This window comes from Labeo rohita, chromosome 12, assembly GCF_022985175.1.
Source record: "Labeo rohita strain BAU-BD-2019 chromosome 12, IGBB_LRoh.1.0, whole genome shotgun sequence".
Classification (NCBI taxonomy): Eukaryota; Metazoa; Chordata; class Actinopteri; order Cypriniformes; family Cyprinidae; genus Labeo; species Labeo rohita.
Window position 1 is genome coordinate 12,059,456 of NC_066880.1, and position 18,917 is coordinate 12,078,372.

The 18,917-nt window shown below is 36.2% G+C and overlaps 2 protein-coding genes across 2 annotated transcripts in view; one reads left to right on the top strand and one right to left on the bottom strand.

Annotated features, from left to right (window-relative positions):
- Window positions 1-3,712: 3,712 nt before the first annotated feature.
- On the top strand, window positions 3,713-12,716 carry si:ch211-214e3.5 (zinc finger protein 518A). Its single transcript, XM_051124762.1, is given in 3 exon segments — window positions 3,713-3,779; window positions 6,093-6,753; window positions 6,756-12,716. Coding segments are annotated over 2 exon segments (4,263 nt in total). The 5' UTR covers window positions 3,713-3,779; window positions 6,093-6,110; the 3' UTR covers window positions 10,376-12,716.
- Window positions 12,717-15,627: 2,911 nt separating this feature from the next.
- adgra1a (adhesion G protein-coupled receptor A1a) overlaps window positions 15,628-18,917 on the bottom strand; it is a 28,568-nt gene continuing 25,278 nt past the window's right edge. Inside the window, exon 8 of the mRNA XM_051124944.1 lies at window positions 15,628-15,783. Coding sequence (XP_050980901.1) covers window positions 15,740-15,783 — 44 coding nt within the window. The 3' untranslated portion in view covers window positions 15,628-15,739. The remainder of the gene's footprint in view (window positions 15,784-18,917) is intronic.

The window sequence follows — 18,917 nt, forward strand, 5'->3', positions numbered from 1 at the left end:
AACTGAAGGTTGCCACCATTTATACCTGCCCACCTAGGTCCAGAAAGGGGCTGTCCTAACACCTGTACACTTTAAAGGTTAAGTGGTCTCTGTGATCTCTAATGGGCAAGTCACACCTTCATATGTGCCACACCTTAATTTACACTTCATTCATCCATCATCTTTTGTTGTTCATCACAAACACTTGATCAATTTGCGAACATGTCAAGGCAATTTGTAAGATTGTTTATAGAAATATTGCTTATGATAAAAGTAGCCTATTACTGCTTACTACTTTTGAAAAACAAATATATGCACAGGTACATGACCATCTTTATTAGTATATTACATTACATTACATTATTTATTTATTTGGTTGCTTGTTTGTTTATTTTGAATAAATTATACTTTTAGCTTGCTTATTCAAAGTTAATCACTTTTATTTAATTTAAAATATAAAAAAAGTGTATGTAATTATATTTAAACAATAATAAAATTTACATACTAGCCAATATTTTACTTAATTTTATTATTTGTATAACATTATTAATAACAATATACATTATAATAATGTATTTTATTATTTTATAAGTGCTTTTAAGTTTTGTATAACCACAGTGACATTTTAATAAAAATATTTTAAAAATTGTATTTAATATTTAAAAGACAAAATGTTACAATGCTTAATTTTAGTACAGAGATTTAGGATCATGCCACACTGTTTCTTATCACAAAGCAAGCGGTTTGTATTAAACAATGTGATCTTAAAAGTAGCTAGTATTGTGAGACTAAAATATTCTTTTACTACTACTATAAAAATTTACATATATACTGTATATTTTAGATTAATAGTGGGTTTTCATATTTTACAAGACATTGGAATATTCTAATCTGCACTCAAACATTTTGTGATAATCAAAGGAAAGGATTACTTTTGTCATAGGTGTGAATAGGTTTGATGAATGTGTTTACACCTCTCTGATTGATATGCCCCAATCAGTTTATACAACTGCTCCTTTAGAGCCAACTCATACCCTTTTCACAACTGTAAATACTCCTTTATTAATATGAATAGGCTTCAATCACAGATGCCTAGGTCTATATGATTTTTTTTTCTTGACAATAATAATAACGATGTGATTACACAGCTATATTTCCCAGGTTACTTAGAATACAAAACACTTTAATAATGCTCTGACTCCAATGCACTAGAATGCTCTTATTTAAACAATGAACACAACAATAAAGCTTAGTTCTTGTTCATTTCAAAACATTATGATATTTATTATGGCGAGTGCAGAGCTAAATCTGCTGCTAAGCAAGAGTCAGTATATTGTTGTACTGACTCACTTGTCATATATCACTAACACATGCCAATACTTATTCCAATAAAGCATATTTAGTACTTTTTAAAATATTTGTTATGCTGCATAAATAAAAATAAATGAATAACACAACTAACAATTATCTGTGACCACAAACAGTTTGCCTCTGCTTAAATATAGATCAGACAGACAAATGTAGGTAAATGCCAGAAATTTACCTTTTTAATTAGAGGTGATATTAGTCTTTTGGAACTAATATGGATATATGATTTCTAACAAATAACACATAATGTGTTCCATATACTTAAATTTTACTAGTCACTTACTAAACACATAACATGCATTTAATAGTGACAAATAAATATTATGAACAAAATATTATGTAATATATCAAACATTTCAACATGCATGTCATTTTTGTCACGTTTGGTGACCTTATTGTCCCAAGGCCTAGTGAATTTCTGACCTTTGTCATTATTCCTCTTAGCATATGGCATACAATAACAAATGATAGTAATATCTCAAAAGTGAATTTTGAAGTAAGTGGGCTCTGTAATCTCTGATGGGCAAGTCACACCTTCATTTATGCCACACCTTAATTTACACTTCATTTATACATCTTCTTTTGTTGTTCATCGCAATCACCTGATCAATTTGCAAACATGTCAAGACAATTTGCAAGACTGTTAACAGAAATATTTATAAGTATTACTGATTACTACATTTTTTACAGGTATGTTACAATATTCTTCAGTATATTACATACATTTTAATTGTCTTTTTTGTAAATAAATCACTGAGATTATACATACCTTACAAATAGTTGATGATAACTTGAGTTTAATTTAGAATATTGAAAATACAAAAATACTCTAACAATAATACAGTAATAGCAGACATTTCACTCTATGCCTGGAATACTTCTAAAGAATTTTGTAAAACATCTGAAATATATCGAAATATATTTTTAAATATTTAAGGCAGTTTTGCCATTTTTGGTAACCATCTGGGCTCATGAATTTCTGACCCTGGTAATAATTTATTCTAGATCTTAACCTACAGTAATACTTTAAACATGAATTTTGGAGTTGCAAGTTGAAACGTAAGGATAATGTTTGTCTAATATACAAACTCACATCTTTGTGGTAGTTACTTAGCTATTTAGATTTAAAAAAACAACTTGAAAATTCATATTTGGTTTGTGTAAAAGCGTTATTATGTAATTTATACTGTTATATTGAACAAAATTAATATTCATTGTAATATTCATTTATATTCAGCTACACTACACTACAACCCAGTACTGGTTGGAATATGGAAAAACTCTGTGACCTAGCAGCTGGGTTAAATGTTTAACCCAACCTTCTTGGTAGTTTAACTTAACTATTGCCTAAAAATGACTATCTGGCTGGCTTAAAATAGCTTGGAAATTAAAAATCAGATGCATCAAAATGTTAATTTAAAATTTAAAAAACAGGGTTATTATTTATTCAACGAGGTAATAAATGATCATTTATTAAACATATTAAATGTTCATTTCCAACATATTTTGGGTTCATTTTAGGTAAGAAATATAGTCATTTTTAAGCAATAACTGAGTTTAATAAAAACTAGGTTGGGTTAAACATTGAACCCTGACCACTGGGTCAAAACAACCCAGTAGCTGGGTTGTATTTAACCCAGAATTTATCATGAGTGTATCATGGGAAAAGTATCTAATAATCAAAACTGATAAAGCCACAAGTTGCAATATGAGGAAAATCTGTCAGATTTTTGCAATTCACATCATGCTTTGTGTAAAATGTAGTTACAAACAAAATGTGAAGGCCTTATAGGCTAAATGTACTTGTTTGAACATTTATTGTGAAAATATGTCATTTATTTATTCAGTTATATGTTTTAGAAATTAAAGTTGTGTGGATTTGTTACATAAATCTGCTATATAACTACCATGGAAAAGTATTATCGTCATCATCAGCAGCAGCATCGCCATCATCACAACAGTACAATATTTCATAATTAATCTATTTGTAGCACCTCAGTGCGCCTGTATGAATAGCCTGTAAACATTATTTGAACTATCTATCGTTAGAGTAATGATATTGTAGGTCAAGATGGCGCGCCATGATCTAGAATGAGTCATGGCGTCTCTAGAGCCTACAAAACAGCAGTATACATGGCCACTTTTAAGAATGGACAAAACTGCTTTTAAAACTGAACGAGAACTGCATGGATTTTAACTTAAACTACACAATCTATTCATGTATTAACCAGAGGAGCATTATATTCTACTTAGACTCTTTGTTTTGAGGTTTAAAAAGAAATATATGTTGGTAAAGACGATCTAATGAGCCTTTCAGGTAATCCATATTCATCCGCTCTGAGTTCCTGCCTCACTCGCAGTGAAGGGAGCGGAACCCGGATGAACTGTCATGGCTGCCGTCACCGACCTGCCAGTCTAAAGAGAAAAAAGAGGTAAATTTCTCCAAACTGCGCTTATTTAAAACCGCAGTTTTAATTAAGACACAACGGCATTCAATTCCACTATAACGGTCACTTTTTTGAGTAGTGTGCATCTGCGTTGACTTCTTTGTTTTTTAATCGTTTGATTACATCCAGCGTGGGTGGGGGCGACTTGCTTTATTTTTGTTGGTGTGGATAAATAACATGGCTTATGAGTGAATGACTTTGAGTGACATTTGTAGATGTGTCCGCTAAGAGAGTAGCGGGATAGTCGGTGTGCATCCAGAAATGCACGGCCATAATTATCGTGTTGAGTCGATTGACATGGCACTTCCTTTAGTTGAATGTGCATTGTGCGTGTCCGCGTTGCACAAAGTTGGTGAATGTCAACTTCATTTAAATAACCGACTCTAATCATTCGCACATGGGTGACTTAGTTGTTGAGTGTTGCTAGTTTGTATCTTGTTTTTAAAAAGTTTGTTTGTGCATCTGTGGAGTGATTGTGAAGTAATGCAATCCTGGTCTAAAGTTTAGCTAATATAGCAGTTGTGGGAAATGAGTAGAGAGAAATCAACGCTGGCTGTGACAAAGCTGTGCATGAGATTATGGTCATGCTGATGAAGTTTACACTTCACACGTGACTTCGCATATGTTGTGATGCGCCATGCATCACTTAATGTCTAACTGTTACATTACTTTCTAACTGCACTGAAAATCATAGTGTTTTCTTTCATTCTAAATTATAAAACGGTTTGTGGAGATCATCATACAAACATTAATCCATTTAACCACAGTGTTTCCACAGCTCATTGGACAGACAAGTGAAATAAATGTATTTTATACAGTTCTGAGTAAGTTAGTGATGCTGGTCACAGTTACAGCAGATGGGCAGATGCAGAACCTGCTTTGTTTAGTTAATAAGACCTAATAGAGAATGGTATACAGGTTTTTTATTTTTTGGTTTTATTTGATGTAAAAATACTTTGAAATCTAAATTGATACTGTAAACCAATCAATTAAATGTTATTAGAATTATTCAAAATTAGTCTCTGGGCTTTCCCTCTGTCCATAAATTTGACTGATGGCATGTTTGCATGTTTTTATGTGCAGTCCTAAACTACATTAATAATACACACTTTAAATATTTTTAACTAGCATTAAACTTGTATTGAGGCCGTTTACACCAGTCCTGCATAAATGATCACATGAAATTAAGACAATTTGCACTTTCATATAGTTGACATCTATGTGTATGACATCTATGATTTGATAGACATTGACCTATATAAACATTATTACATTTTACTTAGTTAGCATTTATTGGAGTTAGATACTAGGCTTTTTTTTTTGTTTTTTTTTTTGTATTAATGTTTTCACAGTTTTCATGTATTAATCCGTATTAGAGCGATTGTTAGGTGACTTTAATGCATTTGTGACATTACATTGCATTCATTTATCATCTTGGAAATAAAAATAGATATTTTGCATTTCTAATTATCTATTTTTGTGTAAAAAATGTCTTGACATTTGGCAGTTCAGTCATGAGTCAAAACAAATATGTTAAAAATGAGCAGTTTGAATATCTTTCTCTGGTTCATTCTTCACGCTGGAGTGCTATATTCTGCAGACTAAACGGTGTACGACTCATTTTGGAATGTAAATCATCCATGTATTTTATGTATACAGAAAATTGGCATACTATACACAGTATACAAGCTGTAAACTTCAGCAGTAATAGGTGTGCTATCGTAGTATCATAGTCTGTTCTGTCCTTAAACACATAAAATATATAGAAAGCTGCAGTACCTAAAAATCTCAGAAGTTTCTGAAACTTCTGAGTGTAGAATATTTAAAAAAAAATTGTTTAAATTTATCTGGCCTCTTAAAAATTGCATTTTTCGTTACACTGATATTTCATAGAAATGTATTTGTCAAGTTTTTGAACTTTTTATTCTGTAGTATACAACTTTAAGGTTTTTTAGGCGATAGAATGGCAACCAGTTTTTGGTATGTAAGAAAACGAGATAAATGACATTGAAATGTTTTCTGTCCTGCTTTCGTGACACAAATTGCCAAGACAACAAGCATTAAAGGCAAAAAGATGTAGCCTGTAATTTTTAAACAAATACTAGTATTATAGACTGCACTGGAGTGAATATGCAGCCTGTAGTTAGTCATGTTGCATATATATTTGAGAAAAAGCTTAAATGAAAGCATAGTAGCTTGTACTAATGAGGTCATTTTAAATGCTGCAAAAAACATTATTTGTGCAGTTGTATTATTCCCATATTACAATATAATAATGTTTGTTTTTTAATTACGCAGGAGCCTTTATTCTAAAGCATGGAGGTTGACCTGATGACATCAGATGATCCCCCTGAAAGCAATGACCTGAGCCAGGATGATGACAACACCTCACTGGACCACACTTTGCCACTCGAGTTGGTACATCAGCTTCCAGAGACTGCCTCTTGCAATGAGCATTGTGACCAAGATGAAACACCCCCTGAGGAGTCAGCCACTGATAATCTTCACACAGACGGCAAAGCTTCTGGAAAGACTCCATGTAAGATGCAGCAGGGTGCAATCTTCTCTGGAAAAATACTGAGTTTTTGTTGCTCTGAATGCAAAGACGACACCACTTACAGCCCCAACGACTTGCTGAAACATTTTCAAGGAACGCACAAAGGGACTCTTCCAACATATCCTTGCGACCTGTGCTTGTTTGTCACCAATGAATTCTCATCTCTTCAGCGACATCGCATCGGTCATCGGAACACTTTGGTCACGTGTGAGATTTGCAATGATGGAGTGCAGTATTCGCTTCTTTTGCTCACCAGGCATTTCACCAGCTGCCACAGCCGTAATGGACAGTTTCGCTGTAAAAAGTGTGAGTTCTCCACCCGAGATGCAGGAACCTTTGTTCAGCACATCCATCATCACAACGAACGTAATCACAAATGCCCACATGGTAGCCCCACACAAGGGAGCTTCAAAGGGGACATTCTGGGACTTTTCCTTTCTCTTGTCAGATTTGTGGCTATAGCGCAGCTCGCAGAGAGTATCTGAACAAACATCTTACTGTGGCACATGGTGAGGACAGTTCATCTGGATTAAAACTGTTGCTTAAAAAGTCTCCTCCAGTTGGAGCATCTAGAGACTCTCAGTGGATGTCAAAACTTAACTCAATCCCTGGCGTAGGTCTACTTGATCATAACGGCAGGTTGTTTAACCCTGAAAAAACCTTGGAGGAGACCCAGCAGTTCCTTGAAAGAGCTGTTGGGGTTAAAAAAGAGAATATTAAATGGACAAAGTCTCCGCTAAAAAGTGAGCCGCAAACTTTGCACCTCATTCCATCAACAACGCCACAACCAAAGTTACAAGAGCATGAGATTAGTCCAGGAAGTCCAGGACTTCTGAATTCAACCAACAGCAATGGACTGACTGTTCTTATGGTGAAAAATAAAATTTCTATTCCACCGAACTGCACCACTAAAGTCTTGGGCTTTAAGATGGTGGATGGTAAAAAACATTTGGTTCTAAAAGTCATACCGACAAAACAAGAGGACTCCACTGATAATGAGGTTTCTGATTCACATATGGGTGACGATGAAGATAAAATAACCAGCAGCCCCTGCTCTTCATCCTCACCAAGCATAGGATCTCTCCTCAGTTTAGAGTCTGGAGAATCAAATGAGATATCTTCAATAAAAGATGAATCACAAGAAGTTGAAAATCTCCCCCTGATAGAGGAGCACAAAGTTAGCTTTGAGAGTGCAAGTAAAGCAGGACAGGTTAATAATGAGGATAATGAAGTCTCACATAGTGTTAAAGTACTGTCTACGGCATCAAAAGATGCTGTGCTTTCCAATGGGAGCTCATCACCTCATCTTCATGAGGTATCTAGTGAGAAATGCTCAACTGATGATATCCAGACAGCCTGCACACTTCAGGTTTCAACTTCAGAGCTTTCTTCCACTGATTCTGAGACTACTGATTCATCTAAATATGAGGCTACAGCGTCAGCCCCAGTTATGAATGAACCCTCAGGATCACAGTCGTCTGCTGATGAAACCACATGTCCTGATGCAGTTTCTGATTCAAAATCGAATCCTGAAATGTCTGTAGAAGGCAAGTCCACAAGCACTGATAACCTGAAATCTAAACTTCAATCAAAACGAACTGTAGCAGCATTTTCAGAGGAATCTCTTATTCAGGAACCATGTGAGAAGAGCATTGAACCAAACTCCCCTGTTGAAAGTACCATCTTTGATTTAGTGGTTAAAGAAGGGCAGGATTCTGACAAAGTTGAGACTTTATGTAAGGCGACTGACACCGCAAAAGTTGGGGAAAGCTCCCAGTGTTATTCAAACGCTCATTCTGACTCAAGTGAGACGCCAGCCTCAGACAGTATTGTTGGAAAGTCCTCTGAAGTAACTAAAAATGAAACCACAGAGGCAAATGCGCAAAATGAAACTAGTAAAAGTGCTGAAGCCAAAGATCATAACACAGATGTTGAAAACAACTTTGTCAATTCCCCAAGTCAAGAGGTCTTTAGTTTCCACAATTATTCTAAAGACACCTCCGGGAGCTCTCCTGATTCATTGCTGCCTGAAGAAGACTCGCCACAGGGGTTGGAGGAAGAAGAATGCGAGGAGGATTTTGGTGATTGGAGCTTAACTCTTCCAGCATCTCCTCCTCTTCCAAGTGAAGAAGATAGCAAGGGAGTGGCTAATGAGAGTGATCTGGTCTCTGAAAGTGGAGAGAAAACATTAGAGCGAGTGTCTGATAGTGATATTGAGGTTGATGAGTGCATAGCTACTGTCGATGACCCGCTCATTCCTGTGCTTCCAGAAAAAGCAGTTTGTTCATCAGCACCGGAGAAGAAACAGGAAGGCAACACTTCTGCAAGTGAGAACACAGCGCCAAGCTTGAACAACGCGGCTGTTTTGGGCAAGATACTTGAAAAGCACTCAGATGCCATTATCAGCCAGCAACTTGAGAAAGAAAGAATGAGGTCTTCAGCAACAGCACAAGAAACTGTTAGGCCAACCAAAACCACACTTCGGATCTTGCAGACACCTGAAGGAAAACAGCAGATGTTTCTACAAACTACAGACACTCCATATCCTGTGCCAGTTCAGCTGAAAAGCGGAGCTGGGTTCAAGCTAATTACAAAGTCCTGCTCTCCCAAAATTAATGTTTCTTATGTAAAACCTGGGATTGAGATGGCCAGCAAGTCTACGGGAGTAGCTCTCACTTTAAATGGAGGCCGAATTGGCATGTCTGCACAAAGTGCAAATCTTGAAACTAAAGGTCAACCGTCTGCCCAGACAGCACCAAGTGGCAACCGCTACTTCGTCAATGCTTCTGCTCTGAAAACATCTCTTCTATTATCAGGTGCTGTCAAGTCCTCATCTGGAGAACAGGTGACCAATGTGCCACAGACTTGTTATTTAGTTCAGAGACCACTACCGGTTACCCCGGTTAGTAGCGAGTCAAGTGGTTCAAGTTCTAAGACTGTGCTTGCAACTCGTCCTGTATTGGCCATGCCTGTGAATGCGGCCGATAAAACCAGTCCCTTGCAAGCTGGGAGACAAGCTTACTTGGTTAGATACATTTCTCCTGCTAAGTCAGGTATACTTTTGAACAATTCAGATGGGAAAACTTTAAACCAGGGCAAGCAAGTAAACGAGGCTGGCAAAAACAGGGTTTTCCTCAAGATACTTAGAGGTCCCAACGGGACCAGATTTCTCTCCACTGCTCCATACACCACAGCCAAAAAGTCAGTATATCTTGCCACAAGTTCTTTACAGTCGCCTTGTTTGTTAATGTCCTCAAATAAATCTTTAACCAGCATGTCGGCAGGTCTTCAAACCTCTACTAATTCACAAGGTCTCGTTCATAAACTCATTCCCGCATCCCAGCTTAAACATATTCTACCCCAGTCCAACATTCAAATCAAAAGCAGGGCTGATCGCGATGTAGCATTACAGAAGTCGCCACTCGTTCCCTGTTGCATCCGTCCACGAAGCCAAAGGAAACGAAGGCGAAAGGCTTTGTTTGAGGAAATGCTGGAGAGCTCTTCCAAAATGAGGAGAATCTCCAGCAAGTCGTCGATTGAGAAAGACGCTACCTCAATTTGGGAGCCTGCTGCGAAGGATGTCGTGAGAACGCTGAGGCTCTGTCCCTTTAGTCCACTTCAAGAAATCAAATGTCCCCGTCGAAACCAGCCCGTGGTGGTGCTAAACCATCCGGATGCAGACATTCCCGAAGTCGCTAGCATCATGAGGTCAGTGAACAAATACAAAGGTGAAGTTCTCAAGGTGGCACTGTCCCAAAATACAGTTAAAGCCCTGTCTGAGTCTCCAAGGACACTTTCAAAGCAGAATGCTTCCAGTGGTGAAAGGTCAAGGCCAGTAGGAGGTGCTGTTCAAGAGAGATTCATACTAAAACTAAAGTTAAAAAAGACTAGTAGAAATAAATATGAGGTGGTGAGGTCCTCATCTGCCGGTTCAGAGCAGCAGCCGACGTTTTGTTGCTGGTTTTGCGGCCGAGTTTTCAACAACCAGGAGAGGACTGGATCGGCCATGGTCAACGGCATCTAATGGAGGCAACAAGAGACTGGAATAAGCTGTTCTAATGCAACTACAGAGCCCCTGGACTGGGCCAAATGACATCCTTCATTGTAGAAACAGAAGTTTTTGTAATCTTTTCCTTTTTTTTAAAACAAAATAGTACAGTAAGATACAGTTAACCTGTTGATATTATTTTTCCATAGATTTTTCTTCAGAAGCTTTTAAAGGGTATAGTGTAATAGAGAAGAGTTTGGTACCTGAAAGTTTGTATGTAAATAGTTTTCACCCTTGTATATTTAAATGCAAACCCTTGAGTATGTATAGAACGGAACTGTGAAAACTGGACACACTGTATGTTTATGGTGCAAGCAAGAAAGATCACTGGTATAAGATGGTGCTGTCTCTTATAGACCTCTTTTAATGCAGACAATTGAACCGATTTCTCAGGTAATTCCAGAATTTTTGAATGAATGAGTGAATGGTCCAGTTTATAACGAAGTAATGTGTTTGATTGTAGTTTTTATGTACCGTTTAAGTTGGCTACATATGTCATACCTACATCATTGAACCAATTTTGATTTCCAATTAATCTCATTCAAGGCTTAGATATTGTGGAAATGTTCAAAAATGGAATTTGATATGCAAATTTTAAAGAGATAGTTCACCTAAAACGAAAATGCTCATTTTCTCAGTCTCATGTTGTTCTTGGGCCCCACTGAATTTCATTCTGTAAACAAAAAACAGACATTTTTCAAAATGTCATCTTCATCATTCAGGTTTGAAGTGACATGAGGGTGAGTTAGTGATGACAATTTTCAATTAGCGCTGAACTATCCCTTTAAGTATTATTTAGGAATTGTGACACACGACAAACAAGCCCAACTGGTTCCTGTGGAAACCATCCTGTTAAAATGACGTGTCCTTTTTTGCCATTAATACGCTGTATTTGTTCTCAAAGGGTCAGTTTCATGTTTCGCTTGTACCATGCATCTCCCTTCATTACGTCAAATCAGACCCGGTGTCATTTCAGTAGCAATAATGGACTTTATAATAATAGTTGGGATATTTTTTTCTCTCTCTCTGTAAAGATATTCTGTAACTACATCTGTTCTGGTGCTTTTTGATGTCCTTTTCCACATTTGAAATGAAGTAATGCACCTGTAAATGTCTGTTATGCTTTACTAAAAAAAAGATAAAACAGGATGTTTTGAGATGCAAGCCAACAAACCTCAAATAGCCAACCAAACACTAACTGTATTTTCATTTTCTGTGATACTTGAGTGCCTCATTCTGCCTCAAAGTTTTAACAAGAGGGTCTGTTTTTCATGGTAAAGTCCAGATTTGTAAGATTCTTGTGTGCTTAGCAGAGTTCAAAGATTAAGTTGTGACCATTCATCCTCGCTGCATTGATTTTTGTATTTCGGCTGATTTGGAAACATTAAAATTAGGAGGATTTTTTTTCAGACGCTGTTCTCATATGAAGTCTTTTCAGTATGGGTTTATGTTCTGTAGAAACAATTGGTTGAGATCAGCTGTTTTCTCAGTTACAGCATTCAATATATCCTTTGCATTAAAAGCACGGTTTCTAAGAAATTTAATACAACTGTTGTTTTAAACGTCAGCACTGTCAAGAGTGCTCAATGGTGCTTTTGAATCAATGTCAGTCTGCTAATTATTTGGGTTTCTTTTATAGAATTTCTTTTTAAATCTAGATGAACTCCTCACAAGTGCTCCGATCTGCCACATTTAAGTCTCCCTGAGTGTTCTCTGTAATTGTTAGGACATATATATATATATATATATATATATATTTATTTATTTGTTTTTGTCCATTGAAGCTTTGATGGCTGAGGGGTAATAATCCATCCTTGATTTAAGTAGTTAGTGTTCAGTGTTTTATAGTTAAATCAGTGATTTTCCTGAAGCTTTACTTTCCCATGTTTGGTCAGTTAACCTTTTTGGAACTATTTGTTGGCCTATACAGTTTTATTTTCAATATTCACTCAGTATGTTTGTCACCCTCTTTGTGGCATGACAATCACTGTTATACATGTGAAGTAGTGGAATTGTTTATGCAAACCATAACAGCTCAAATGGCCCAGCTTGAAACGAGTAATGTCACGCCATGAACGAGCAAAAAAAAATGTCCTCACTCAGACACCTGTCAACCAAATAATGTTTGTCCTCAAGCAAAAATGTCCTTCCTTCCTTGTTGTAATGCCCATGTCACACAGGTTTTATTATTGGGATCTGAGAGACAAGTTTATTTTTTTATGCTAAGTGCCTAAAATGTGATGCACCAGGTTGACACTATATTGTACTGTATTTACCTCCTTGCAGTTCCTTCTTTAATAAATGTAAATACCTTTGAAGAAAATGTTTGATATTTTTATTGCCTCTGGGGTTGGCACTTATATTTTCCATATTTGCAGTTGAAATCAAAACTTTACATACACCTTAATTGTTTGACCGAAATAAGAGGGATGCATGTTATTTGTTTATTTAGTACTGACCTGTTTAAGATATTTCACATATAATACGATTACATATAGTCCACAAGGGAAATTAATAGTTGAATTTATAAAAACGTTAAAAAGTTTACATACACTTGATTCTTAATACTATGTTTTTACCTGAATGAACCACAGCTGTTTTGTTCTTGTTTAGTTATAGTTGTTCAAGAGTCCCTTGTTTGTCCTAAACGATAACTATGATTTTGAGATCCATCTTTTCACAGTGAGGACAACTGAGGGACTCATATGCAACTATTACAGAACATTCAAACACTCACTGATACTTCAGAAGGAAAAACAATGCATTAAGGGCTGGGGGTGAAAACTTTTGAACAGAATGAAGATGTTTATATATTTCTTATTTTGCCTAAATATCTTCTTTTTTTTTCATTTAGTACTGCCCTTTATAAACTACAGAAGATACTTATGTTTCCCCAGCTGTTCTTCAAATTTAAAAAGTTTTCACCCCCCCAGCTCTTAATGCATTGTTATCTTTAGAAGCATCAGTGAGCTTTTGAACCTTCTGTAATAGTTGCATATGAGTCCCTTGGTGTAAAAAGATGGATCTCGAAATCATACAGTCGTTGGAAAGGGTTCAAATACACAAAAATGCTGAAAAACCAAAAAATTTGGAGGACCTGAAGGATTCTTCTCAAGAGCAGCATACAGTTTAACTGTTCAGGACAACCCAGGGACTCATGAACAGGGACAAAACAAACAAAAAAAACAGCTGTGGATGATTCAGGTAACAACACAGTTTTCAGAATCAAGTGTATGAACACAACAACGGGATCATTTTTATAAATTCAACTATTATTTTCTCTTGTGGACTATATGTAAACATCTTTTATGTGAAATATCTTTTTCAGATCAGTATGAAATTAAAAAAGCAACATTCATTTTGAATGATCCCTTTTACTTTGGTAAAATAATTAACATTTTGCAGTTTCTCCAAGGTGTATGTAACTTTAAATCTTGCAGGGAGATGTTGCACTCGCCCTCGCCTCTAGATGGCAGTATTGCATTAGCTTAGTAATGTAGTCCTGTCCTTATAATATAATGCAGAGGGTGTTTTACTGCCACATTGGCATAATATTGACTTCATTGGTATTCAGCAGTATGATGCAAACACAGGGGTGTTTTTTTCCTCTGGCAAGAAACATTCTCTACATTTTCGTGGAGTCAGCTACACTTCTAAGGAATTCATAATAGAGCAAATGTATGTTTATCAGTGCTGTTTGGGCTGAGATTTTTAATCCAATAGTATAAATCATTCACTTCATTACCAAATATTCAACAAGGTTGACAACGTACAACTGATGAACTATTTCAAAGGGCTTTATGCCAATCTGTGAGCGACTTTATGGTAATACAATTCATACATCTTTCACAAAATCACTCCCTATATGGAGAACAGCTTCTAACTGCATAGTTAACTATTAATGCATCATTTAGTGTTGTAGTTTTACTAATTACTATTCTCATATTTGTCAGCCACAGTTTAGCAACTCTAAACTACAGAGGTATAAGGATGAGTCTCTTCATTCCTCTTCTAATAGACCAAGGTCTTTTATTGTTCCAACAAATTTACTGGGCCATTTCAATTTCATATATTCCAATGACAATGGCCTATTTTGTGCAGCCTTTATTAATCCAGTACTGTAGAGAGTCATGCTAGTGTGGACGTATCAAATGAAACGTGAATCTATGTATGTATAGAGTTTAACAGTACATGACACCCCAAATGAATGTATTTATTATCCTATTTTAGATGCTGTCCCATACACGCTCTAATTTACCAGACCTTGGTTCGGCTTTCACCTTCATTCTCATGAAGGCTCTGTCATGATAATGAGGGCAAAATCTCTACCCAGACTATGATTTGCCGTGAGTCATTATCCTTTGTCACTATGAGGATATTTGTGATGCATAAATGGGGCGTTGTAGCAGGGGAGACTTGTAGCCTCACGAGTAGATCACATGACAACCACAATCAAACAGATCCCAAACGACGGACTGATTAGTTTGAGATCGATGACTGATTGTATGTGCTGGGATTTAGAAAATCCGTGGACCCTCACGGAGCAGGAAAGTGAGAGACAGGTCCGCCTGCTTTGACAGGATTTAAATAGGTCAGGCTTGTACCAGAGCTGTCTGCAGACTGCCTCTGACTTCCTGCCATTGAAGTGGTTCAGGCCATAAAGTGGCCTGCGGGAAGGAGGGATGGCAGCCCATTCCATGAGAAATGAAGCATTAACACACAAAAGGAACACTCCAAAGGAAGGAAAAAGAAGAGGATAACACTGATTAAGCTATTGTTATACAGTCATCATTTCGTTGTGTTTAATAAAAATATATTATTTTATAAGTATTATATAATTGTATATATATATATATATAATATTAATGATCATTATTAATATATTAATTACTTTAATATTTAATTATTAATATTTATATTATTTAATATATTGATTTAATATAAATATCTTTTTATTTATATGTTATAATAAATAATGGTGTTTGAAATGTAATTATTATTAAATACCAGCAACAACAAACCATTCTTGGGTTTTCTGCCTTATATATTTTAGATATTTATATTGCATCACATTTGACATCATATGGCCAAAACTTCCAAAAAGCTTTAAAAAGAACCATCCTTCAATTTTAAGAAAAGGAGGCTATTTATAAGGCACCTGTCCACGTATCCAGCTCACCATGCTGTTCTATTCCTGTCCTGTGCCTTCCCCCGTCTATGGATCTATTTATCCTCCGTCCTCTTTGGTACCTCGATTTCACTGCTTCCTCCTTCTTCTCCTCCCACTCTCTCTGATAGTATGTCATCTGAATTTGAGTTGTGCGTTCTGTCCATTACCACTCAAACGACAGTCAGAACATGAGGGAGTAAGCGTCCGCCTTCCTCTATATAAGGAACAAAATAAATAGGTCACACCATCATGTGAAACTCTGAATAAGTAATGACAAAGGGTGAAGTAATTGTAATTTTGCAGCGGGGTTCAAATGCTGAGAACTAGCTATCTGAGTGCTGTGGACCGTCATATTACGACTATATTAAAGGGAACCCTGGGTATTAAGACTTGTATGGCTTAATATAACCTATGATGGTTCTTTTTTACCTATAAAAGATTTGTAAGTAAAAATTTACATAGTTTTATACATATTTTGGACTATGGGGGATGCCATTATTTCGATGATGTGAAATGGTTGACACTCAGTGAGCTACTGGCACTACCTGTTGCTATTTTTACCGCAACATAACTTGGAATACACAACTCTTATAACAAATAAAACACTGACACAATGCCGCATTGTGCGGCTTTTGGTTGTAATTTTCAGTCGAAGGGCAACAAGAGAAACAATGTAAGTCTTCACTGCTTTTCCTCCACTTTAACCCTGATGCCTTTGAGGCTTTTAGTAAGCCACAGCTACTGAAAGAGCTTACAAACGGCAGAGACAAGAAACGTTAGATACCAACCTGGTAGGATGAAAACATGTCAATGTGTTGTGGTAAAAAATAGCAACAGGTAGCGTTAGTAGCTTACTGAGTGCAATGAGTTCACGTCATTGAAATACTATTAACTTTAGTTTGTCAAAATATTGTGCAATTTCCTGCTCAGTAAGTCCTTCTCTAAATGCAATTCAAAGAAACAAATGGTCTCCAGGCAGCGGAACGCAGATTTGCAGTTATCATTGCATGTTAATATGTTGAATTGTGCAGTAAAATCATATATACTGTATTATAGTATATTGTATTGACAAGTCATCAACAAAATATTTACCATCTTAAATCCTGCATAACTGGATGTTTTTAATTAAACACTGACAAAAACTATATACATTTTTCAGCTGGACGATATGACGATATATATATAACACTGATATAAGTGATCACCGGGGTTTAGACCAACCTATTTTGTAAAGCGTTAAAATCAGACATATAAGCGTTAGAAAACACGATTCCTGGCTGCACCAATATCAATTGACCACTGGATATTTTTTAAAGGGGTCATCGGATGCCCACAAATGGTTTGCGTGAACATAGACGCATTTATGTAGATCGGGAGGTGCATTCTCTTTACAAACAAAAGTAATCCACTGCATCTTCAGCGGCTCAGATGTCGGGGGTAAATGACTAACATTATGTTCATTAGTACATCCAGCAACACAACACCTCAATCGCTCAATCTGAGATATTCTTATCTAACTTGCATCCCTGCTCCGGCATTGACACAATGGAGGTCGGACTGTTACAGCTGATTTCGGGCGTGTCTGAGGTAAGAGGCTCATGTCAATCAACTATCGTGGGAGGGGCCTCTGTCGGTGTGACGCATCTGAGAATGGCTCGATTTGAAAAAAGGGATATTATTTTTACAAATTAATTAAAAAACACAGCATGAATTTTTATCATTATAGGGTAGATACACATTAATGTTCAAACCACATGTAAAAGTGAACTACGCATCCGATGACCCCTTTAAGGAACATTATATCAAGTTCAGCAATGTTTAGTTTAAACTGATAATGGTTTGTTTTACTCGCGTTTTCGCATCTTCCCTATTAAATCCATTCAGGCTGAAGGCTCTTTTGCCACTCAGTCCGGCTGAGGGGGCGTGTCCCGGCGGGAAAGTGACATTACTGACCAAATCGTGACGTAAATGCATGTCAGTTTAACTAAAATGACATCCAATTTATTTGACTGAGGTAACATTTTAGTCATTTTAGTTGACTAGAAAGTGAAGGATGAAATAACAGAAGGAAAGATTTGAAAGCACAACGATTGATCGCCTAAAACAATGAATTAAAGCACTTTATAATAGAACTAAAACTAAAACTTTGCAACCATGTCACACACGAAAATGCATATTTTGCACATTAAACGCAACTTACACAAGTATGAGCTGGTGGTGGAGCTTAAGGTCATTCAGTGTTTCTGTGGAAAATATAAGGTCCGAGATTAGAACCCACTAAAAGTTACTTAAATGTAATGTTTAGCTATGTGACATAAGCATAAATTAGTCAGTCTATTCTGGACTAATCTTTCTGGTCACGTTTTCAAACAGGCTGATAGCCAGTAGTGTCCCTTGCGCTAATGCCTTAAACAGTAAAAAAGTAAGCACACTGTAAAAAATAAAAAAAACACAATTTGTTGAGTCAGCTTAAAATAATTTGTTACCCTGCTGCCTTAAAATTTTAAGTTCAGTCAACTAGTTTAGTTTAGTCAACTTGAAATGTTAAGTTGTACTAAGTAACAACTTAGATATTTGTGTTTGCTAAACTTAACAGATGGGTAAGTAACCCAGCTGCCTTAAAATTTTAAGTTGATTCAACTCAAATATCTAAGTTGTCACTTAGTATAATTTAACATTTCAAGTTGAATAAACTTTTTTTGAGTTGACTGAAGTTAAAATTTTAAGGCAGCCAGGTTACAAATTATTTTAAGTTGACTCAACAAATTGTTTTTTACAGTGCAGGAGCCAATGGGATTCGCGTTTATATTTTTGTCCCGCCCACTGCTGAGCAGATTCGTTTAGGTTTTCATCAGGTCTCTTTAATGAATGAGTTGGAAGAGTTAATTAACCTGTTAACAATACACTTCAGTTTACCGGGTTAATTTCTTGTTCCTCAACAGTGTGCAGTTATTAATTTATCGCCACTATTCACATATTTGCCCTCGTTATCGTTATAAAAAAGTACTTTCGTTAACGAGATTAACACTTCCACAGTTTTAGGACAAAATGCAGACCTAAAAATTAGGTTCTTACGCAAATGGAAACGAAGGCGCTTGTCTCCACATTTCAGCAGTGGGTTATTCAGTAAACATGACATTGCTTAAATCACATTTAGCTGTGTGAATTAATTGTATAGCTTTAATACATTTTGCTGTTCATCTTCCTCTTTAACAAATGACCTATGTTTGCCCGTTAATTCTTCTCCTTTTCTTCTTCTTGATTTGAATTCTTACATGTTTCCAAGTAAACTCAAGGCCTCTTCAGTTAAACAAAGGTTTTTTTGTGTCTTAAGAAGTCTACTAGTCA